Source organism: Crinia signifera, chromosome 5, assembly GCF_055691185.1.
Source record: "Crinia signifera chromosome 5, ASM5569118v1, whole genome shotgun sequence".
NCBI classification, from domain to species: Eukaryota; Metazoa; Chordata; class Amphibia; order Anura; family Myobatrachidae; genus Crinia; species Crinia signifera.
In genome coordinates, this window is record NC_139221.1 from 108,402,417 (window position 1) to 108,423,792 (window position 21,376).

A 21,376-nucleotide genomic window follows, 5' to 3' on the forward strand; every position below is an offset into this window, starting at 1 on the left:
CAGCGTGTTCCAATGTCTACGGGAGCCAGCGTGTGTGAGGTCCACTTCCTGGAACCCGACTCCGCCCCGCTACGCTTGGCCGTTGTCTAGGTAACCGTAGTTGCTTCCTCTTCACAGCCGCCCCGCTGTAGACAGACTGAGTACGACCAACTTTCAAACTAGTTGGATAAAAAGTGTAAAACCAAAGTGAATAAATAAAGTAAAAACGTGTGTTTAAAAGCTGCTGACATATCACTAGACGATATCATAGAAAGTGATTAAGAGAAAACATGGAGCATAGTGCAAAAGACAAGGCATTTTAGAATGAATGACATTTCATGACATAGATAGAAAAGATAAAAAAAGGCAGATGCGGGATATATTGTGGGGATTCAAGAGCAGGTTTCCAGAAGTTTCATGTACTGTCCCAATTCGCAGGTATGTGTGGGTTTCAAACAAACACATTCCACGCAATTTTCTCATTTAGTCCCATTGGGGATAGGGAATTTAGTTTAAAGATCCACTCCGATTCTCGCTGGTGTAAAAATTTATGACGATCTCCTCCACGGCAGAGAGGTGGAATGTGGTCGATTATCATGCTGCGTAAATTTGCCAAACTGTGTCCACACTGTTTGAAGTGTCGGGCGACTGGCTGTTCAATTTTTTGTCCTGCTAAACTTGCATTTATGGCAGAGCGGTGTAATGCCATGCGCTCTCTGAAGGTTCTTATAGTTTGTCCAACATAATATTTGTTGCATGGGCATATGATTAAATATATTATGAATTGTGACTTGCAAGAAAGGACATGTTTGATTTTGAACTTCTGTGCAGACTGTGGGTGTTGGAATTCACTGCCAGTGAGCATAGTGCTGCAAGTGGTGCACGACGGACATCGGTAACACCCATTCTTTTATGTTGGATGTTAAACAAATTTTTTGGGGGATCTGGGGTGATGTTGGTTCTCACCAGTATGTCTCTCAGGTTACGTCCGCGGCGGTAACTGGGCAATATTGTTTTATGTGCAAAACATGGCAGACTGTTGTCACTGGATACGATAGGCCATACAGCATGTGCCGCTCTGGGTAGCACTTGACTACCTGGGGTGTAGGTTGTTACAAAAGGTACTTTCTGGAAAGTGGATTTTTTTGAGCCTGGATTTAAGAGCTGGTCTCTAGGGATTTGCATCACCTGTGTTTTGTATTTTTGCAGTAAATTCAAGTCATATCCACGTTGTAGGAATTTTGTGATCATTTTGTCCAGATTAGTCTCAAGGGTGGATCGGTCACTAATAATGCGTGCCACACGGATCATTTGGGATTTTGGTAATCCTTTCTTCAATGAGGGGGGATGATAGCTACTATATTGCAGAAGAGTGTTTCTATCTGTCTCTTTGTGGTACAGCGAGGTCGCGATGCCATGGTTTGTTTTCTTAAGAGTCACATCTAAATAGTTGATTATATCACTGCTGATAGTATGGGTAAATTTGATCGGATTGTCCAACTGATTGATGTGTTCGATGAGATTGGTCAATTGCACTGCGTCTCCGGACCAGATCATTAGCAGATCATCTATATATCTGGTATATAGAAGGATTTGGGAACTGATGGCATGATCCATAAAGAAAAAATTGTGTTCTTGTTCGAACATATATATATTCGCAAGGGCTGGCGAGATATTGGAGCCCATGGAGCAGCCTGTGAGCTGCAGGTAGTAATTGCCATTATGGATAAAATAGTTTTTGGTAAGTGTTAGTTCCAATAATTCCAGATATAGGGAGATGTCCAGTGCTGTGAAATTCACTCTGTGTAAGAAAGTTCTCATGGCCGCGATAGCTTGCATGTGTGGTGTGACAGTATAGAGGTTTTTTACATCCAATGTGCACAATAATGCTTCATTGGGTAGTTCTGGAAGGTTTTGAAGTTTGCAGAGTAGTTGAGTTGTATCTTTCAAGTAAGTTCTTTGGATAGACCCTCGATAGACTCTCGAGAGACCAAAGCAAATATACAAGTGATAGTGACTTTGCTCTTGAGGACTCCGATGACAACGCACAATCTGCGGTCCCTTTAGGTCGGCTGACCCGAACCCGCACCGGAGCAACTACAACAGGCGGACAAGGAGAGGGGGGCAATCGAAGCGGCTCTGCAAAACCGCCCAGAAATACAAACAAGAGGAAACCTTAATTTTTAACTTGTCTTCCCACCCTCTATCCCCTGATGAGCAAAAAGTCCTCAATCGTGGTCTTTCATTTGTACCATCCAACAAACATGACCAATTCAAATGGAAAGTGGACCTACATAAATTCAACCGATCGCTCAGAGTCAAAGAATTTTTCCAATATCACACAAACCCCAGTACAGATATCCACGATGCTTTTTTAAAAAAACACGCACACTCCACCTTTGATCCTCAATCCCATAATGCTTCCATGAAAACATGCACCCGAATAGTGGATGAAGCAGTTACAAGGTTTGACAAAAATGCACCAAAAAATCATTCCAACATGGATCGCAATGAGGCAAAAGCTCTAAAAAATCTAACCCAACTTACCAATATAACAATTCGCCCGGCAGACAAAGGCGGGGCAATTGTTGTGCAGGATACTTCTACATATATTGCTAATATTGATGCGTTACTAGCAGACACGTCTACGTATAGACAACTACCAGGGGACCCTACGATGGTCTTTAAAAAAGAACTGGACATTGTACTTAAACGAGCCCATCAGAACTCGCTGTTCAGCAACAAAGTATATAACACTTTAACCACCGAATTCCCAGTATCACCAGTGTTATACACAATTCCAAAAATCCACAAAGACCCTCTGAACCCCCCCTGTCGGCCAATTATATCTGCCCGAAAATCACTATATCAGCCAATATCGCAATTTTTGGATGTTTTGATACAGCCATTTGTTACTATCCAAAGAACTTACTTGAAAGATACAACTCAACTACTCTGCAAACTTCAAAACCTTCCAGAACTACCCAATGAAGCATTATTGTGCACATTGGATGTAAAAAACCTCTATACTGTCACACCACACATGCAAGCTATCGCGGCCATGAGAACTTTCTTACACAGAGTGAATTTCACAGCACTGGACATCTCCCTATATCTGGAATTATTGGAACTAACACTTACCAAAAACTATTTTATCCATAATGGCAATTACTACCTGCAGCTCACAGGCTGCTCCATGGGCTCCAATATCTCGCCAGCCCTTGCGAATATATATATGTTCGAACAAGAACACAATTTTTTCTTTATGGATCATGCCATCAGTTCCCAAATCCTTCTATATACCAGATATATAGATGATCTGCTAATGATCTGGTCCGGAGACGCAGTGCAATTGACCAATCTCATCGAACACATCAATCAGTTGGACAATCCGATCAAATTTACCCATACTATCAGCAGTGATATAATCAACTATTTAGATGTGACTCTTAAGAAAACAAACCATGGCATCGCGACCTCGCTGTACCACAAAGAGACAGATAGAAACACTCTTCTGCAATATAGTAGCTATCATCCCCCCTCATTGAAGAAAGGATTACCAAAATCCCAAATGATCCGTGTGGCACGCATTATTAGTGACCGATCCACCCTTGAGACTAATCTGGACAAAATGATCACAAAATTCCTACAACGTGGATATGACTTGAATTTACTGCAAAAATACAAAACACAGGTGATGCAAATCCCTAGAGACCAGCTCTTAAATCCAGGCTCAAAAAAATCCACTTTCCAGAAAGTACCTTTTGTAACAACCTACACCCCAGGTAGTCAAGTGCTACCCAGAGCGGCACATGCTGTATGGCCTATCGTATCCAGTGACAACAGTCTGCCATGTTTTGCACATAAAACAATATTGCCCAGTTACCGCCGCGGACGTAACCTGAGAGACATACTGGTGAGAACCAACATCACCCCAGATCCCCCAAAAAATTTGTTTAACATCCAACATAAAAGAATGGGTGTTACCGATGTCCGTCGTGCACCACTTGCAGCACTATGCTCACTGGCAGTGAATTCCAACACCCACAGTCTGCACAGAAGTTCAAAATCAAACATGTCCTTTCTTGCAAGTCACAATTCATAATATATTTAATCATATGCCCATGCAACAAATATTATGTTGGACAAACTATAAGAACCTTCAGAGAGCGCATGGCATTACACCGCTCTGCCATAAATGCAAGTTTAGCAGGACAAAAAATTGAACAGCCAGTCGCCCGACACTTCAAACAGTGTGGACACAGTTTGGCAAATTTACGCAGCATGATAATCGACCACATTCCACCTCTCTGCCGTGGAGGAGATCGTCATAAATTGTTACACCAGCGAGAATCGGAGTGGATCTTTAAACTAAATTCCCTATCCCCAATGGGACTAAATGAGAAAATTGCATGGAATGTGTTTGTTTGAAACCCACAATACCTGCGAATTGGGACAGTACATGAAACTTCTGGAAACCTGCTCTTGAATCCCCACAATATATCCCGCATCTGCCTTTTTTATCTTTTCTATCTATGTCATGAAATGTCATTCATTCTAAAATGCCTTGTCTTTTGCACTATGCTCCATGTTTTCTCTTAATCACTTTCTATGATATCGTCTAGTGATATGTCAGCAGCTTTTAAACACACGTTTTTACTTTATTTATTCACTTTGGTTTTACACTTTTTATCCAACTAGTTTGAAAGTTGGTCGTACTCAGTCTGTCTACAGCGGGGCGGCTGTGAAGAGGAAGCAACTACGGTTACCTAGACAACGGCCAAGCGTAGCGGGGCGGAGTCGGGTTCCAGGAAGTGGACCTCACACACGCTGGCTCCCGTAGACATTGGAACACGCTGCTACATATAGGTAAGAGAGCACACAGCTCCGTTTCTTTCTGTTCTTCTATCTAGCACTATTGCACTTTCTAGCACGCATCCTGATGAAAAGGCCAGCCCGGCCTTGAAACGTTGATGACTTAACATTATGTGTTGTTTGCACTAATACAAAAAATTATTCTACGAGTCTGAGTGCCGCCTGATTCTTTGGTGTAGAAATACCCGGTGAATTCTGCCTGTATACCCCTACTGAGGAAGGCACCAGCGAATCCCTCTTTCAACGAGAGTGCCGAACAAACCGACTTCTTCTATATATATATATATATATATATATAGACGTCAGATTGATGACCGGCACTCTTAGGACTTGAGCAAAAGAAACAGGCAGACACGGAGGTCTTAAGCAACGTTTCGGTGTATTAGGACCGTTATCAAGCTCAAAATGACAGTGAACAGGTACATATATTTAAAGACACTTACCAACACCACAGTGCACGGCGCCCGCACCCCTCCGTCAGCCCGGATCACACGACGTCACCCTCGTTCGACGCGCACCGGCCGGTGCGTCCGGACCTCCGTTAGGGTTGCTAGGCGACTTGTAATAAACAAATAGAAATCTTGTGTGAACAGAAGAGGAAAATTAAATTAAAAGACCCGGAGTGTCCACATTGGACGAGTCATCGCAGCGTGACTACAATTGAGTATTGAAAGTACATGATCATAGGTCTAGAACAGCTGGAAACGTATACATAACAATGTAGCAAGACGTAATGGAAAAAGCCTGAAAGTGGGCTATTCACATGGATGGGTATAATATAGTAACCCTTACACACTGTGCGATAAATGAAGAGAAGTACAAATGCTGGGGGGGGGGGGGGGGGGGGGGGGGTGAGCCATGGAAGGGTCCGCAATGTGATCATAGAAAGCAGTGCAGACTGCAGGAGTCATTCAGACCAAACGGTTGTACTGTGTTTAATCTCTATATCCATTTGGCCTCTCTTCGAAGCAGTAATTGATCACGGTCACCACCTCTGAGATTGGGAGGCACATGATCAATAATCTTGTACCTCAGAGTAGCTAAACTGTGTTTCTGTTCCCTGAAGGAAGTGTCTGGGAACGGGCTGCTCAGTGGGGGGTATTTTCCCTTCCAGGACTTCAGGGAACAGAAACACGGTTTAGCTACCCTGAGGTACAAGATTATTGATAACCCATATGAACCTGGTATCAGATTGAAGGCCCAGCGATTTGGGTTCGAATAAATGAGATCAACTTCGAGCTTCTATGATGCCAGCTATCGGAACTGGGGGGGGGGATGTTCCAGCTTTGCCCCCCGTGGCCACTCCCACACCTTCCTGTGGTCGACCCAATGATCCAAACCCATGTAAGATGCAGTTGGCTTAATATTTATGCCTACAACCATTATTATTTTTCTGGAAAAATGATCCGGGAACTGCTGGGGGTGTGTCGATGAAATAAAAAGTGAGGGAGAGAGAGAAAGAAAGAGAGAGAGAGATGTATATACTGTATTGAGAAACAAAGGACTTTAAAAAAATGTCTTATGGAAAGTACATTTTGCCCCAGAACAGGTTCCTGATGATGTCATATATAATAAGAGGTTCGGGAACTGAGTTCCTGCTGGTTCCTGCTGAAAATTAACACTGAAAAATAACAATAGTGCATACGCACAGCATGTGAAGCATAATGTATGCCCAAGTTGTGAATTCACACCTCTTCCAAAAGATACAGGAACCCCTCTCTCTACTAGCAGAGGAAAAGGTCAAACTCCTGAGAGTCCAGAAGGTGACACAGATTGCACAGCAAGGTGCACCATTGAATTAACAAAACAGATTTCTCCACTTTGCATGCACAGGAAGTGGACTGTAGGAAACGTTTGAGGCGTGGTATGGGTCATTGGGTCGACCAAATTAAGGTCGACATGCATTGGTTTGACCACAGATGTCCGACAGGGCTTAGGTTGACACATGAAAAAAGGTTGACAAGGATAATGTTGACCGGGTCAAAAAGTTGACACAAGCATTAGGTCGACAATGGGAAAGTCGACAGTCAAAAGGTTAACATGAGTTTTTCACTTTTTTTTATCCCCAATGTCATCATGGTCTACATGGACACCGTATTGGTGCATCACATCCCCTTGCATGGTTTGCTGCACTTGACATGGTGCCTTGCTACGCTCACCACACTATTATAATCTACCTCCATGCCCTAGTGGATGGTAGGGCATGAAATACCACCTGTTGGCACATGTTGGCTAAAAAAAGGTGAAAAAATCATGTTGACCTAATGTTTGTGTCGACATATTGATCCTTTTGACCTTAGCTATATCAACCTTTTTATGTGTCAACCTAAGCCCTGCCAACCTTCAGTGGTCGACCCAATGCATGTTGGCCATAATAATGTCTACCTATACCACATCGACACCTCTTCCACGCTGCAGATGCCAGCTCGCCGTCAGTAGGTACCTGGCTCTGCAGACTGTGCATGTGCAGTAGTTCTGTAAGGGTTCCCAAAGAGGAGAAAAATAACCTGTTCCCAGACTTCCCAACATGACCCTCTCCAGGAGGGACACATTGCACTGCTTCTGCACTTTCCTCTTAAGGCCCATACACACTGGGCGACTTTGAGCTTAAGGCCAGTGTGTATGGACCTTTAATGTATGTTTGCATCACCTGTGTTGAAGCGCCTTTCTTATCAATTAACCTGTCCAACACATATGAAGGTAATCATACATTAAGAAGAAAGTCCAGGAGCAGAGCATTGTGTCCCTCCTGGAGGGGGTCATGTTGGGAGGTATGTGTTCCTGTCCTTGCAAAATGAGCTAATATCTGCCATAGAAGTGACACTGGCCTAAAACATAATAAATATGCCCCTTGATAATACACATAAGGGGTTATTCTGGTTGATTCGCAAGGCTGGCACCCATTCGCAAGGCAAATTCGCACGCAGGGCATGAAAATAACATCCATTCGCAACCTGGTGGGATCCGCCCCCATCATTCGGATATGTCAGCTCCCCGCCCCCCACCTGTCCATCATGCCTCATTGCCTGGCATTCTCATGGGAACGCCCATGAAATGCTGGGCATTCCCATATAATGATGAGACAGCCCGCCGCCCCTCCCTGATCGCCCCCCCCCCCCCGCCGCCCACAAGGTTGCTTGTGTGCACCCAGCAAACAATCTGCACATGCGCAGAAATGCGCATGCACATAGAAGAAACATCGGTCCCCATGCAAACGGACCTGAATAAGGGACATAGGTCCTTATTCTGTTTCACTTCCAAAGGCAAATTCCTTCTCAAATGGACAAAACCATGGGCCTTATTCTGGTCGATGCGTACTTTCCCGAATTCTTTCGGATGGCGTTTTTTAGCCGTCTGCGCATGCATGGGCAACGCTATGCACATGTGCCACGCATGGTCTCCGTACTTGTTCTCACTAATACCGTACAGAAATGTGCACCGCATTCACTCGGGAAATATGGGCCCCTTATGGGCGTCATTCGGAACTACACAGGGGCGTAGTTTCAAAGTGGGCTAAACTGGGCATAAACATGGGCGTACACGAGGGAGTGCACTCATTCTGGTAGGCGTGTATTCGGACAGCACACCGAATGCACGCGAACCAAAAGGCTAGAAATATGCGGTGTCCATAAGCAAGTATTTCTTTGCGGATACCACTCGGTCATGCGCTAGGCAATCGGAACGCCCAATCACTACGGGGGCACCTCAACCAATGTCAGCTGAACACAATACAATCCACTCCTTTACTCATTACTCATTAATTACACGCTTGTCAGTGCTTCAATTGGAACCATTGCAGCTTAAATGGACCATTACTAAACACACAAATATATGCTGCAGTTTTGACACACATTTACACTGCAACCAATGGACAGAACTTACTATCACTAATATAAATATACATGTCACTTCTACATTTACCAATTAAACCACACATTTGGGGATCAAAATATAAATTTATTACAATAACTTCAAACAGAAAATGGAAAAAGCATGTTTTTTGACACATGCAACAAATTAAAAAGGTACCATACCAGGAATGTACAAAAATAAAACAAAATAAAAAAATGTATTTTTGACATACATAGCCACAGCAGAATCATTAGGAACACATCAGGTGGCTTCACAACAAAAGTATAGCACCAACACTTCAAGTACAGCAGACAGTAATGGTAGCCGAAAGAGGGCAACAGGGGAACCAAACAAGACATTCGAACCGAGGGCAAATGTGGGTACCCTCTGCATGGGATTGGACACAGGAAGCTGACACACACAGCTAAATGAAAGATTTGGGAAGACATAAGGGTGGAGATTAATGCGGACACAAGTTCATTTTCTGGCACGTTTGGCCCTGGTAGGCTCCTTGCCACGTGCAGCAGCTCCTCGGCCACGGCCACGTTGGGATGGTGGCCCAGGTGGAGCAGATGCTGGTGAAGGGGGGGATGGTGTTCCCCCTCTGCCAGCAGGGAGTGCTGGTGGTGGAAATGCACCAGAAACGGATGACAATAGGGCCCTATTGCTGGAAACTAGCTCCACTATAAGCTCATTATGGTGGAGGAGGAGGTCATTTTGGCGCAGGGCTTGATCTGCCAGCACCTGCAGGCTTGCAGCTATTGACTGCTGGGTGCCAGCCATGGCCTGCTGGGCCTCAGCAATAGCCTGCTGGCTCCCAGCTTTTGCCTGCTGGGTGCTGACCAAACCCTGCATGACCTCCTCGGTCCTACGCATCCGCTCTGATTCTAACTCTCCCTGCTGGTGAATCTGGACAAGCACCTGCACCCACCTGTGGTAATCCGGTTCGGCCGTTGGCTGCTGCTGCTGCACATAGCTGCCACTGGTGGCAGGTGGCACAGACTCCGCCACCTCCTCAAGAGATTCTTGACCAAGCGGTGGTGATTTGTGCGTAAATACACTGCATCGGTGCGTACGGCCAGGTTCCCGTCCGTTCTGACGCGGTAAGACCGTGCATACGCTGTAAGACCGTGCAGAATATGTGTGTTTCCACAGCACACGCAAGGTTTGGATGTCGTCCGTAAACACACTGTTCTTCCAGTGTGAGTCCGTCCGTATGCGGAGGTCCGGTGGGCGTTTCTTCGGACGATGTCTGCACAGCGTGGCGTGCGGCCCGCTCCGAAAGATTTCGGAAATGTACGCACCGACCAGAATAACCTCCCATGTGCACTGCAGGTGTGGCAGATGTAACATGTGCAGAGAGAGTTAGATTTGGGTGGGATTTTACTTCAAAGTGAGATCTATATTGCAGTGTAAAAATAAAGCAGTCGGTAATTTTCCTGCACTGAAACAAAATAACTCACCCAAATCTAAATCTCTCTGCTTGTTACATCTGCCCCCTCTGCAGCAAATGGTTCTGTCCATTTGAGATGGAATTTACCTTTGCAAGTGAGCCAGAATAAGGGCCATAATTCCACCAATTCCCGTCATTTGATTAAACCTTTTGCTATAATAACATATAGGATTTATATGATGTAATCTGACATATATATGAACTACACAACAAAAATGTCAATGTTTGCTTAATTGCTCAGACTGCATGCTACAGAGTAATGTCAAGCTGTAAGCCTGTCCCTTTTTAATGATTAACCATTTGTTATTAGACTCAGCAGGGGGCAAATATGCTGGAACCTAGTTCTCTGGTCTGCTGGACAGATCTTTGTGTGTTTTGAAGTCACTCCAGAAACTGATACAAATAGCTCATTCTTGTTGGTTAAAAAGTATTTACATGAAGAAAATCAAATGTTAACTTCACTGTAAAATATCATTTTGTATTATTATCTTAATGTTTATATCTTCACATATGTTAAATGCATAGATATTAACCCCTGTACACTCGAAGGGCTTTTCACACTTGTGCAGAACCCATTTTCTTCTTTCAGCGCTACCTTTTAACGTCAATATTACTGTTTTTCATTGCAGTACCCCTGCAAAGTTTTGTTCATTTAGAACACCTTTGTTTTAAAAATACCATGAGTAGTTTTATACATTCAAACGCATAATAAAAAAAAACATTAACAAAAAGCACAAAAAGACCAAAAATTGTTTTTAATTTAAGTTTTTAAGAAAGATCCAAACACAAACTTGAACTTTGTGGTTTTGTGGGTTTTTTTCACCAATAATCCATCTTCCCAGAATAGTTAAAAGCAGGATGGGGTAGTGGTGTAGAAATGACACTGCAGCCCAAACGGTGGCTTGGGGGAGCCAGCACCATGTGGCGCATGGTATATGCAATTGCAGATGCATGCGAAATCTTTTGAAAATAACCATCCAAAAATGGCCACTGCCTTTGAGATGACTGATGACAGAGGTTCTACTGGACCCCTAGTGTGTATCAGGGAAGCACAGCACATAAAGCATTACCAGGAAGTACTGAATCCTGCTGGAATGCCTGCAAGCATGTAACCCTTGGCAACAATCATGAAATCCCTTGCAATGAGTAAGAAACCCTTGGAAACAAGCATGTAGGCAAAAGATTTAAGATAAATATAAAAAAAAACACTGGGTGCTCATGTGTGTTGATGTCTCTTCTCCGGTACTGGAAACTGGTGATTAGAGCTGGTGGAGATAAATTTAAGTAGCCAGTGGCATTTTGCTGCAGATGACAAGTGGGACTTACATTGACTGGCCATGCCCCCAGTCCCTCTGTCTCCAGTGAATAATCATGGGTCCTCAAACTGTGGCCCTCCAGATGTTGTGAAACTACAAATCCCAGCATGCCTTGCCACAGTTTTAACACTCACTTACAGCAAAACTGTGGCAAGGCATGCTGGGATTTGTAGTTTCACAACATCTGGAGGGCCGCAGTTTGAGGACCCATGGAATAGATGGTGTGCACATGCTAAGCAGCAAAGCGAGGGACTGCCAACTGCACCCCACCGTGAGACAATGTTGCCAGCAGGTAGGATAGCGGGACAGTCCCAAAAAACATGACTGTCCTGTTGACAGTTGGGAGGTTTATAATAGTGGTTATTGGCATAGTACACGTGTGCTATAGGGAACAAAGGTAACATATGCATCATATATCACCGCTCACTGCCACGGTACTCAACTTCGTGGAAACCAGGCTCACATTTCAAAAGCATTGTAAAGAGGAATGGGGGCTTGCTCTGGGCGTGTGCCTAGTAGGTGTAGACTGTGGGCATCTCATGGGTGGAATAAGAGATTATACATGGAAATACATTCCATTACAAATCCAATCCCTGCACCTGAGGCAATTCACTGTGAAAACTGGTGCAAAACATGATACCGATAATAACGGATCATATGATCTTTTGATAATTGGACCTCAGCTAACACCATCTGAGTCAGATATTTTTCCCAATGCTATTATTAGTTAATTTATATATCAGGCTGATACAATGCAATTCTTTTACAAATCAAGTCATTTCCTTTAATATGTAGACATACGTGTCACTGCATTTGTTACATTTATTACTTCACAATAGACAATATATCACTCTTACAGCCGAAAACCAATATATTACCACATTCAGAAGTTTAATACTGACCTTCAGAAGATGCTGCATTTTTATATGCAGCCACTGGGACTTTGAAAGCCAACGTTGGGCATCTTAATACAAATCAAGCTGACTGCGGTATTTGCATATTTTCGCACAGTCGCTGCGTATCTCTGCAGCAGGCCCTAAGTGCATAACTGATTGTGTTTAACATCAGTCAACAAGTTAGATGAGACCCCCAGTTTTTTAACAGTAAGAAAAATGCGAGAGATCACTAAAATAATTTGATGTTTGCTACAGTAGCATTGATATGTGCATGTACAATTATTTGTGGTGTTACATGTATACCCTATTACCTCAGTTGGGCGCTCCAAGCTGGCAAACACATACTTTACTGTGTGCTAATTTGCACACTATTGTAAGTATGTGTGGATATGCTATTAGATGTGCATGCTGTTGCTAATACATGTAAATGAGCCCCCATATTTATATTATAAAATGGCACCAGGCCAAGGAAAAGCTGTATGACTGCTGTGGGGTCCATAAACCCCAAGATCGCAGCTGGTGCTTGTGGTGTGTTTAAGTGATACACACTCACTGGTGCTTGTATTATCTTGGTTACAGCAAGATAGTTAATCTTAGTCAGTGGTGTAGTTAGGTGCCATGGCGCCCGGAGCAAGGGCATGTTTTGCGCCCCCCCTCCCCCCCAATATGTCATAGGTGAGGCTCCTGCGCAGTGAAAAGTTTGCACAGACCAACATTATACCACACACCGTAATGCCCAGTACATACTATATAACACAGCGTAATGCACATTACATACTATAAAGCACACCGTAATGCCCATTACATACTATATAGCACACCGTAATGCCCATTACATACTATATAACACACCGTAATGCCCATCACATACTATATAACACACCGTAATGCCCATCACATACTATATAACACACCGTAATGCCCATTACATACTATATAACACTCCGCAATGCCCATGACATACTATATAACACTCCGCAATGCCCATTACATACTATATAACACACCGTAATGCCCATCACATACTATATAACACACCGTAATGCCCATCACATACTATATAACACACCGTAATGCCCATCACATACTATATAACACACCGTAATGCCCATTACATACTATATAACACTCCGCAATGCCCATGACATACTATATAACACTCCGCAATGCCCATGACATACTATATAACACTGCAATGCCCATGACATACTATATAACACAGTGTAATGCCCATTACATACTATATAACACTCCGCAATGCCCATTGCATACTATATAACACACTATAATGTCCATTACACATTTGACACATAAGTGCCACTTACCTAGATGCTCAATGCCAGGGGCTTCATGCTCGATGCCAAGAGGGACTGAATTTGCTCGTTGCCCAGGGGTGCAGAACTGTGCAGCGGCCCGCTCCCGGCCGCTGTGCAGCAAGGTGGGAGGATGGGTGCAGCAGGGTGGTAGGGTCAGTGGTGGGTGCAGCAGGCTGGGAGGGTTGGTTGGTGCCGCAGGGTAAGTGGGTGCAGCAGGGCGGGATGGTTGGTGGGTACAGCAGGGTGGGTGGGTGTTTGCTTGCAGCAGGGTTGGTGGGTTAGTGCAGCAGGGTGGGTTGGTGCCGCAGGGTGGGTGGGTGCAGCAGGGTGGGACGGTTGGTGGGTGGGTGCAGCAGGGTGGGTGGGTGTGTGCTTGCAGCAGGGTGGGTGGGTAGCTGCTTGCAGCAGGGTGGGTGAGTTTGTGCAGCAGGGTGGGTTTGTGCAGCTGGGTGGGTGGGTGTTTGGTTGCAGCAGGGTGGGTGGGTTTGTGCAGCAGGGTGGGTGGATGCGCGGGTGATGCAGGGAGGATGCAGCAGGGTGGGAGGGTGCACCTTACCTCACCCCTCCCCCTGCTGTTCTGTGCTGCGCTGCGACGTGCGTCGCTTCCAGCCCTCCCTCCCCTCCCTCCTCTAGGTCCGGGAGAGAGACGCGCTGTGCTGCTGTGTAAAATTCATATCTCCCGCTGGACCGCTAGCCAATAGGCGCTCGCGGTCCAGCAGCCACCAGTTGATTGGCTTTTGGACCGCAAGCGCCCATTGGCTAGCGGTCCAGCGTGCGGGAGACGTGTTGTTACAATTTTACATAGCCGCCGCAGCAGCACGTCTCTCGCGGGGGAGCGGGCAGGGCAACGGCGGAGGCGGGCGAGCGAGCTGGCGGTGCTGGCACAGCTCCGGCGCCAGGCTAGCTTCCTGCGCCCGGAGCGTGTGCTCCGCCGGCTCCGGGCTCGCTACGCCTCTGATCTTAGTAGCAGTGGTGGCACGGTGGTGTTTGGGGTCTCTGTAGTGCCTTTAGTATTGTGGAGTCACTGAGGCCACATGTTTTACTCAGGAAGATCAGTGTTGTAGAAACCCCACCACAGGTCAAGTCACAGCGAGGAAAGCCGGCACCTCAGAGTGCCAGGGCTCTGCATATTTCATGCGGATGGCATGGAATCTGCAAAAATGGCCTTCCAAAAATGTCCGCCGCCTTCTAGGGGACGGATGCTAGAGGGCCTACTAGCGTCTGTCAGGGAAAGGCAGTGTGTACAGCACTACCTGGAAATCAGATTCTAGGAGCACTGGTGTGCTCTGATCAGTAAATATGTGGCAGACTGGCAGTGAGCATGTAACCCCCTGGCAATGAGCATGTAACCCCTTGGCAACATGCATGTAACCCCCTTACAATGAGCATGTAACCCCCTTACAATGAGCATGTAACCCCCTGGAAACAAGCATATGTAACCCTTGGCAATGAGCATATGTAACCCCTGGCAACATGTATGTAACCCCCTGGCAATGAGCATACAACACCCTGCCTGCCAACAAGCATGTAACACCCTGGCAACGAGCATGTAGAGAAAAAAAAATTAATGAATGGGGGATGGTGCTAAAAACTTTTATTTGGCAGGGGGCACAACATTTCTAGTTATGGCACTGGGAAGGATAGAAGGAGAAAGACTTGCTGAGAACTTCCCAGAAGTCTGAATGAAGAGACAGAGTACAGAGCCCTCTCTTTGCTCAAGGTTGTCTCTAGTTACATAATACTGGGAGCATTCTGTATTGGAAACCGTTAAACGTATCACTTGTAACCAAAAGTACAGGGTGATATTTAAAACAAAACATAGCACAACACATCAACATTTCAAATGCATCCCAGTGCACATATTTATAGAAAGGCATTTAGTGCATGTGATGTCAGACTTTTGGTTAACATGTCATCCATAGTTTTCTCACTATCATACATATATCACTCTAAAGGCCCCCTAAGGACAAGTCGATTTATTACATGTAACCGGGAAGCTGCAATGGGCGGTGCAGTGGGGCAGACAGTGGGTGCCGATCTGCAGTGGGTAGTGAGGAGCAGTGGGGCGGGCAGTGATCAGCGGGACGGGCATACCGGGCAGCTACAGGTATTACAATTTTTTAAAAACATGTCAAATGACTGGCAGGCTATTCATTTGACACGTTATTTTTAAATTCTAATACCCGCCGCTGCCCAGCGTGTCCTTTCTGCTGATCAACATCCACCCCACTGCTCCTCACCACCCACTGCCACTCAGCACCCGCCGTAGAGAGGTCGGACATGCAGAAAGGTGGGTGACAACGATGCAGTACCGCTGGAACACACCTCAGAATCGGACCAGATACATCGCGGGTGCAAAAAAGCACCTGCAATGTGCCGCTGATGGGTCCGATCCGACAGATTGAACCTGCAGCAGCTTCAACTGTAGGGTGAGACCCGATGCTTACAGGACCGCGCACAGGGTCAGTTGAGGTGTCAAGCACATCCATTTGGGGTGATTTCTCGTCTCGATCTGTTGGAATCGGGCAAAATCGTCCCAAATCGGATAAGTGTAGGGGGGACATTAGGTTATCTATCTGTAAATTAGATAGTTAAAAGCAAATGTGTAACGCAAGTGCCTGGAGAAAAGAAGATGTAGTACAAGGACATGTCCAGTTCTGGTACAGTAATATGGGGACTGGGTTTTACTGCATTCTGCAGGAGACTCCCTGAATTAGCAGCAATCTCCCTCTCTCCCTCATTAGTCTACCAATCTCCCTCATTTCTCCTAGCCCACATTACCCTGTTACATTTTTGGGGAACAAGGGAATGAGAGATAGATACATTTACATTGAATGATCAATCAGCACCATCTCCCAGCACTTTGGCAAGTATAGTATCTCTTACTAACTGCTTTGGGGCTCATCTACATTTGGATAGAAGTCATTTTACAAGACTCCTCTCAGATGTAGCAGTACACCCCACACTTCTAGGTGCCACGTTCACAATCTCTTTTTTAAGATTTCTCCATATATGGAACTAGACAAGCCCTTTGGTTGGAGCATGACAATGGGGCCTCAATGGGGCGCTGTGCAAAATTATACTACAAACCATAATCTCCCTGAAACTAGTTTTCAAAAGTAGGCAAGTATGGTTTTTCTAAGACTGTGCAGCATACTTGCCTACTTTTGAAAACTAGTTTCAGGGAGATTATAGTTGGTAGGATAATTTTGCACAGCGCCCCGATGAGGGGGCGTGTCATGCTCCACCCAAAGGGCATGTCTAGTTCGATATATAGAGAGATTGTGAATGTGGCACATTGAAGCATGGATGTGAACTGCTATGCCCGAGAGGAATCTTTTAAAATGACTGATATCAAAATGTAGATGTTCCCCCAAAGCATTTAGTAAGAGCTACTATACTTGGTAAAGTGCTGGGAAATGGTGCTGATGATTCAATGTAAATGTATCTGTCTCTCATTGCTTTTTTCCCCCAAAAAATGTAACAGTGTAATGTGGGCTAGGGAGATTGCTAGACTAATGAGGGAGAGAGGGAGATTGCACCTATTTCAGGGAGTCTCCAGCAGGATGCAGGAGGGTAGGCATAGGCAACTATGCCATGCAGAAGTTGTAGGTGCAGACTACAGAATGCCAAGCACGTGGCAAGGGAAGCTGCTTGTCACGTGACGGTGTTTGATGGTTGCCATGGCTACCTGTGCCGCATCGCACAATAGAAAAGTCGCGTTGGTGCGGTTATACGTCGCTCTGGCGAGGTGGGCGGTGATGGCGGGGGTGCATGCATCGCACTGACTCCAGCTAGCAGGTCCTCAGGTGCATCGATCCTGCTGCTGGAGATCCTTCACTATGGATGGCAGCAGGTGTGGCCTGCAGGAGGGCGGAGGAGGGCGCACTGGGCAGCAGCAGCAGCAGGTGTCTCCCTGTCACTTGCAGCAGGCATCACCCTGATAACAGAGACAGCAGCAAGACAGTAGATGCAGCCACATGCCTATGAGACATGCTACTAGCCAGCGTCATCAGGTGACACGGGACTGCTCACTCAGCACACGCAGGGGGTAATTATTATACTGGCACAGGACGTCACAGAGGAGACACATAGCAGCACACCCGGAGGTGACAGCTCAGCTGCTCTGTGACTCCGAGCACGCAGGCGGGTTCCCCATTCATCTACTATGCAGCCAGCAGCAGCCACAAACGGCGGGGCGCGATCGCTAGCCCCCCTAGCCCAACAACCCGCTGTCAAAACCGTGCACGTTTACAGGAACGGAGACCCCTTCTACCGCGGCCGCCGCATGCTCATCCATGAGAAGCGGGTGGGCACGTTCGATGTCTTCCTGAAAGATGTGACCGGTGGGGTACAAGCCCCCTTCGGAGCAGTGAGGAACATTTACACCCCCAAATATGGGCACAGGGTCACCTCGCTGGACGATCTACAGCCCGGAGAATACTATGTGGCAGCGGGAAGGGAAAGTTTCAAGAAGTTGGAGTAAGTAAAGAGAAATGATCACCTGCCCTTTGTGGGTGTTCTATAGGGTACCTTACCCAGGGGTCACTTTACCCATGTCCAGCATCACCTGCCATGCCCTATGCAATGACCCGCTCTGCAGTGTTATAGGATATCTGTACACACAGACTACTAAAATATTTATACGTAATATAGCAAAACACCCCCAAAGTACTGTATAGGACCTTCTAGTGTATGTACAGCAATGCTCACTCACAGTGCACTAGAACCACATTACATACAGTAGAGAAACAATATCTGTTACGGGATTTTTCACCTGCAGATATATGGTTACAAGGTTTCTTGCTATTCTAATTTTGGAAAATGTAATATCCCCAAAGTTGCATGTTTATTAGGTTTTACCACCAGTAGTATGTTATTAGTAAGAACTATACAGGAGTAGACTGATATGCATGGTTCATTCAACCTGTTGTCTATGTGGCAACAAAAAGTTTGTTGTTGTTTTTTTTTAGTTTTGGTTTTTACCTAACTACATGACTGGATGTGTGTCAGAGTTCCCAGTGTAGCTGTACATGTGAAATGCAGCATAATATGTATTCCGTGCTACAATACCACAATATTCCAAATTCTCTGAGTGAAGTCACCAAGATTGTTGGTGTGGTCAGGTGTTATTCGTTTTTACATTTTTCATCTAGTATTGCAGATCAGCTTTTACTCTGAGGCATAGGCCCTTATTCTAGTTCACTCGCAGAGGCAAATTCCTTCTCAAATGGGCAGAACCATGTGCACTGCAGGTGGGGCAGATGTAAGTTGTGCAGAGAGAGTCATATTTGGGTAAGTTATTTTGTTTCTGTGCAAGGAAAATCCGGACTGCTTTATTTTTACACTACAATAAATATCTCACTTTGAAGTAAAACCCCACCAAAATATAATTCCCTCTGCACATGTTACATCTGCCCCACCTGCAGTGCACATGGTTCCGCCCATTTGAGAAGGAATTTATCTCTGCCAGTGAACGAGAATAAAGGCCATATTCTGAACGATGTGCTGCCTCTTTGATGTCATCTTGCGCACATTAATGGCTAACGATACGCAATTTTTCTGGAGTGTGAGGAAAAATGAGCAAAGCTCTGAATTTTAATTGCCCCTAATGAATGAATGCTAGCCACTGTAAAACAAGTCTGACAGGTACTATAAAAACACTATGCTAAAAATACACATATTTAAGTCCAATGCACAAAAATTAGGAAATTCCCCAAAACTGCCAGGAAGGCCATCTTCAGAATATATTACTTTCATACCTAAAGTACCAGCAAGGCCCATTTTCCGATGGTGCCAAGAGTCCACTTCTACCTTTAATACTGATTTCCAAAGACAATAAGAATAACTGAGTTATTTCATTGGTGCAAAAAAAACCAACAAAAAACAGATTATTTTTACACCAGTTAGACCAGAATTTCCATTACTGACCAATAAGGTACTATAATAGTAAGGTACTAATTAAGCGACCTGTGCTTAAGCACGAGTATCTTTAAAACCTGCACTGTAATGGCTAAATTTGAGAAACTGATGGGTACTGTACATTTACAAAAGTTTCTAAAATGAAGAGGTAATGTTGCCGATAGTAACTGATAACATTCTGTCTTTATAATCTGGTTGGTTGCTATGGGCAACATCTTTTAATTTTTAGAAGCTTGAGGTAAATTAAGCCCTGAGTTTCTGGACCATCCTTAAGCCCTGTACATGCACATCGATTTGCTTTTGATTCGATGTTAGATTCGATTTTCTATTAGATCTGGTATTAGATCTTTCCATTCGATTTGGCATTAGATCTGTACTTTTGCATTAGATATCGAATTCGATATACATTCATGGTACATTGTACACATTCGATTTACTAGATCGAATTCGATATTTCCTTGGCTGCACAGTAGATTTTTCTGTTCGATTTTGTGAAAACGGGAGCGCGCATCGAATCGAATGTAGATTGAAAGTGACACAAAAACCATTCGATTTCGTTTAGGATTTGATTCGATTTTGCTTCTATAAGCAAAATCAAATTGAAAATTGGGAAAAATCGATGCATGTGTACAGGGCTTTGCACTACGAATAGGAGTTGGATTGGCAGTGTGTTGTACATAAACTGTTCTACGCTTTCGTTAGTCTATTCTGTGTAAGCACGGGTGTGGTATAGGGTTCCGACAGTCGGGATACCGACAGTCATTAGCCCGACGTCGGGATCCCAACTTGCCGGACTCAGACAGCATGGTGAGTGCAACTAAGCCCCTTGCGGGCTCGCTGCGCTTGCCATGCTGCGAGCTACCTATCCTATTCTCCCTATATGGGGGTCGTGGACCGTCGGGAACCCGTCTGTCAATGTTTTAACAGTCGGGATCCCGACGCCGGGTAAATGACTGTTGGGATCCCGAATGTCGGGACACCGTCCGGCACCCGTAAGCACTTCCCCACAAATTGGATCATTTGGCAGTAATGAAAATAGGTCTTTCTATGCACTTATGCTGGGTACACACCAGGACGACTAGGGCCCGATCCCTTCAATCTAGATCCAATTCCGACCAATTGGATGTAGATTGTGTGCTGATTGGGCCCTTTTCTGTCCTGGTGTGGACCGATACCGATCCGATGCGCGGTCCCGCGGGTCGGTCGTTATTGAGATCCTACCTGCTGCAGGTAGGATCTCAATGACGACCATACAGCCGGGTGCGGGTCGCCATCGGATCGGACCCGCTCACGGTGCACATCGTGAGCGGGTCGTGACCCCTTGCGTCACCGTGAGCGGGTCGGACGAGCCACTGACGACCCGCTCACGATGTGCATCGTGAGCGGGTCGTCCTGGTGTGTACCCTACATAAGTAATTAGACACATTTTATAATCTAGGTTTTCAAGAGATCTGCAACATTATACTTAAACATGAATATGGATGCATAAAAAGAACAGAATGACTAATGTTACTAGTAACCTTTGCAAACTCTCTTCTAAAGCAGGCAATGTATTATCATTTTTTTTATTATGTAGATGTGCTCTTAACTGTCAATGTTATCATGTGGTGGTCTATTATTAGAACAAATCCCTATACACCAAAGAACGTTGCATCTTGATTTCCACCTGCTTCAATATCTTGTCATTTTCCATTGTGCTGAAAATAGGTGCATTATCATAGTGGGTCTGCATATACGTCAACCATAGGAAGCAGCAACTTGAGTTTG

General features: G+C 45.2%; 1 protein-coding gene across 2 annotated transcripts in view; it reads left to right on the forward strand.

Moving 5' to 3' along the window:
- Window positions 1-17,385: 17,385 nt before the first annotated feature.
- Window positions 17,386-21,376, forward strand: part of DCDC2 (doublecortin domain containing 2) — a 208,246-nt gene continuing 204,255 nt past the window's right edge. Inside the window, exon 1 of one of the 2 annotated variants that reach the window (XM_083187841.1) lies at window positions 17,386-18,169. In XM_083187841.1, the coding sequence (XP_083043967.1) occupies window positions 17,856-18,169 (314 nt within the window). In that variant the 5' untranslated portion in view covers window positions 17,386-17,855. The remainder of the gene's footprint in view (window positions 18,170-21,376) is intronic. The other variant, XM_083187842.1, reaches the window with a different exon arrangement.